At 43.5% G+C, this 4,196-nt stretch overlaps 1 protein-coding gene across 1 annotated transcript in view; it reads right to left on the reverse strand.

The window, feature by feature from the left end:
* Positions 1–2,418: 2,418 nt before the first annotated feature.
* Positions 2,419–4,196, reverse strand: part of fgf16 (fibroblast growth factor 16) — a 6,118-nt gene continuing 4,340 nt past the window's right edge. Inside the window, exon 3 of the mRNA XM_020619234.1 lies at positions 2,419–3,799. Within this exon, the coding sequence (XP_020474890.1) occupies positions 3,554–3,799 (246 nt within the window). The 3' untranslated portion in view covers positions 2,419–3,553. The remainder of the gene's footprint in view (positions 3,800–4,196) is intronic.

A 4,196-nucleotide genomic window follows, 5' to 3' on the forward strand; every position in this document is an offset into this window, starting at 1 on the left:
GCCACTGCTGTGTTTGTCTTTGTTCCACCCACAAGCACTGTGCATCCCTTTGCAGTAACTGGATTTAAAGATGTGACTGTTGGTAGATTTGGTCATTTTCACTTAGTACATGTCCTGCGTGATAGTGTATCTGAAGCCGGGCACGTGCACAGATAACTACACGTGATGCTTTTTGCAGGACAGGTGTGTCCGCTGTTGCTTGTCACTCTCTGTCTCCTCTCTCCCGTAGTGTGTCCTCTCTCTCTCACTGTACCTTTCTGCAGGTTGCCCTGGCTCTGGAGCTCTACGTCCCTGATGAGCAGTCCCCAGCCACATCGACCTGATCAGTGTTTGATTGTTTGTTGTTGTTTCTTGTGTCTTGTTGCTTTTCTTCTTTTCTCTCTCCTCTGTCCACTCCGAGGCAGAAGGCCGCCCACCAAGAGCCGGGGTCTGTCGGAGGTTTCTTCCGATAAAGGGAGTTTTTCCTCCCCGCTGGTGCCAAGTGCTTGCTCAAGGGGGATTTGTTGGGTTTTTCCTCTATAATAGTAAGGTCTAGACCTTACTTTGTAAAGTGTCCTGAGACGACTTTTGTTGTAGTTTGGAGCTATACAAATAAAACGGATTCAAATTGAATTAAAACATGCTGCTGTTTGATGGCCAGCCTTTATTTGACAGTTGACATGAAGGAAATGGATAGCAGGAAAACGAAGTTCATGCTCGGTGTCTTAGGTCTTTAGGCCACAGGTACAAAAACGATATGGATCCTTTACATGTGATTATTAAAAAACTGTGACTGAGATGCATTCTCAGCAGGACATCAGATGATCAAATAAAATTCTTCGTGCTCTCTGGAGCTCTAGCTATATATCCTTATTTCAACACGACCTGAAATGCACCTAGAGCATTTCTGGACAGCAATTTCATGTTGTATTATGTCCACCATGTAAACTTTACTGGTGTATGTGCTGTTCTTTAAAGGTTATGTAAGCAATACACTGGAAATTGCAGTTTTATGTAAGATTAAAGGAATTTACACTGTCTAAACTCTTGACTGTTAATATTTTGTGAGATCCACTTGTTCTTTTGCCAAGAATTAGATAAGACTGATACCATGCTCCTGTCTGTGCTCTAAATTTGAAGGTACAGCCAGCAGCTGGTGAGCCTAGCTTAGTGGAAATGTTTGTCAGACAACCAGCAGAAAATTCACAAGGTCCCTGAGACCAAGAACTACAGAACCAATTTGACATTTTGAAACGGGGGTTCTTCAACAAAGTTGCGTTATAACATGTTACAGTAACTAGTGAGCTTTTTAGGTGCTGCTAGGCAGACTGGTCTCAGTCTTTGCACTGTATTCTTGGTGAGAAAGAGATTAAGTGCCCAATTCCTGACATGTAGTCATTCCTTTAACATGTGGAAAGCAGATAGCAGATACATCCAGATGCAGTGTCCCTGTGTTTCACACCCACAGCACTTAGGGCCTTTTGTCCCACTCGCTTCTCTCTTCAATCTTTCATCTATTTTTCCCTCTCCTGGTATTGTTTTCATTTCTCAGTCTGCCAGGGTTTTCCCCTGCATGTCTTTGACTTTTCCATTCCCTCCCCCCAGGGGAGCTTGCTCTCACAGCTTACAGATATCTGCCAGTGGAGAAACATTACAACTATTGCAGATGTTGAAATGTTGATCCCATCCCCTCTTAGCCCCAGATTACCACCACGCCAGGTTCTGCAGCACACCCCTGCTGGTTCGCTGTGCAACAGGCAGCTGTTTCTGTCTGTTGAAAAGACCCTCTGCAGACTGCACTGTAGTGGAGTCTGTGAGCCCCAGAAATCAACAACCAATCACTGCTCTAAATCCATGCTGATGTCTAAAGCCAATTAGGAGTTGGGATCCAGTTGCATAGGGAATCTGATTTTGTTCGGTGGATGTAGGCAGACTAAGACCTTATGGAGACAGAGAGAGCTTGTACACATAACTTAGTAAGGGGTTTATGAGGGCAAATTGGCATGGGTTTGTACGGGTGTTTTCCTCTGGGGAAAAAAATCTGCTGGGTCGCCTTACCCATTTTCTTTTGGACAGCAGGACAAAACGCCATGTGGTTAAAAAAAAACAAAAAAAAACAAAACAAAAGATACTATGTTTGAAGTATTAATAATAATGGCCTTTCAGTACTGTTATCTCACATCAGCCAAGGCTAAAGAAAGCTACTTTTTATGTTGCTGCTGAGAGAGATCTGGTCACTTTTAGGTGAAAAACAAAACAGACTGGCATAGAGCCACGCTGCTAGCATGAAAATGAAAGGAAGGAAATGCGACACTGGCAGAGATTCTGCTTTTAATTGGTACATCCGATTTTAATCCAGGCACAAATAGTCTCTCACATTGAGTTCTCGAAAGCAGGACAATTTTATTGTCATGTTCATTGCAGGTTTTCATCCCCCCTTGGTGTAATTTCAGTAGAATCTACAGTCCAGATAACTTCAAGTTCATTACAAAATAAAATCTTTGCAATAAATAAATATAGATTTATATTTAGACTTTATATGTAGAAAATAAATATATTGTACATCTCATAAATAGGATCGCCCATATGTACATCTCAGCTGCTTGCATTTTTAATAATGTTCGTGACACTCTGAACATTACAAGTCACCATCCTTTAAAAAAAACAACTCATCACTTGATCTGTACTACCGTGGTCAGAGAAGTGCTTCTGTCCTGAACTTGTTTTGCATACAGTTCGTACGGCTTGATATATTTAAATGTGAGGAATGTGATGCGTAGACTGGCGGTGATTGCATGGGAGATGTGACGAGCCCACAGCTGGAACTGGAGATGTGCAGTAAGTGCTCTTTCATCTATCACACATTCTTCAGAGATTTTATATCCACTCTTTTCATCTTCCATTTTGAAGACGATTTCATTAAACTGCAGTTCAAGTTTCTTCTCCGCCACACAGGCAGTCCTCTTACAAATTCTTTACCTGCCATTGCATGTAGCGTGCAGTCCATGTATTGCTGACCCTCACCGTCTATCTGTTTATCTCTGTGTATGTGGAATGTGCCTTCTCTTACATTTAACATCACCATGACTGTGTATAGTGCATGACAAATGTCCTCTGTGACATTTGCATTGCTTTCTGCCACTTGGACGTCCTAAACGTTTCTTCTTGATGCTCTCATAGTCAAACGTTTATTTTTTTCCCCACTCAAAACCGCGAAGAGCCACGACTCCATTTACATTTACCTCTAAAGAGTGGTTATTGGGAAAACATGGCACCTGATTTGTTCGTCCAGATTGTCCCACAGCTGGGCAGTCACGTTGGCCTCCTCTGTCCATATCTGCAGTGGTTTTACAAGAAAATTTCCCCTCCTCTCTGAGGTAACAGGTCCACCGCAGAGGAAAGGAAGCGACATTCAGGAACATGCACAATGTTTATGTCAGTGCTGTACATGCTTGGCACAGTGGCCTCAGGGTAAACAGTTCTCTAACAGGTCCAAAACCTCCACAAAACACCCCCCCTCTCCTCTTATTACTGTACCTCTAAACACAGCCTGTTCTCCAGGTGTCAGTGCTGGTCACCTGTCCTGGAATAAGTCCCTGTATTCCTGAGGGATCTTTTCGATCTCCACTGGCCTGGGTAAGAAGTGGGTGAGTTTCTGGTGTTTTTTAGTCCTGCTGCCCTCCCTGGGCGAGCCGTCCTTGTTTAAGGCCACATAGTAGAAGCGTCCCGTGTCTGTATGCTTGTATAGAGTTGAAGCGTAGGTGTTGTACCAGTTCTCCTCAAACTGCTCCCTGAACACACATTCTGCTGTCAGCTTCTTCTACAGGAAAGAAAACAGCATATTAGTCCTGTGCTCGAGTCCTGTTCACACGGCACCGAAACAAATGAAGAAATGTGCAACAACACAGAAAAATGCAGCTGAGATTGAGATGGATGCTGCTGCTTTGCATGCATCCTGATCCGCTCGTTTAATATTCATGAATAACTGTTTTGGCCTGCACTTGAAAGCTAGAATGAACCAGTAGAAACTCAATTAGGCGGGTGTTTGTTTTGACAAAAGAGGGGGAGTCATTATGAGCTGCTTTTCACTTTGTGCCCCACACTCATTCTGCAGAGCTGTTGACCTCTGATTGTGCTGCGTTATTTTCATCTCTGTGATGCAACAAGAACAGTGAGCAGGCATACAGTTGCCCCCCCCCCAACACACACAGAGCCTC

The sequence above is a fragment of the Monopterus albus genome, unplaced genomic scaffold (genome assembly GCF_001952655.1).
Source record: "Monopterus albus unplaced genomic scaffold, M_albus_1.0 scaffold217.1, whole genome shotgun sequence".
NCBI lineage: Eukaryota > Metazoa > Chordata > Actinopteri > Synbranchiformes > Synbranchidae > Monopterus > Monopterus albus.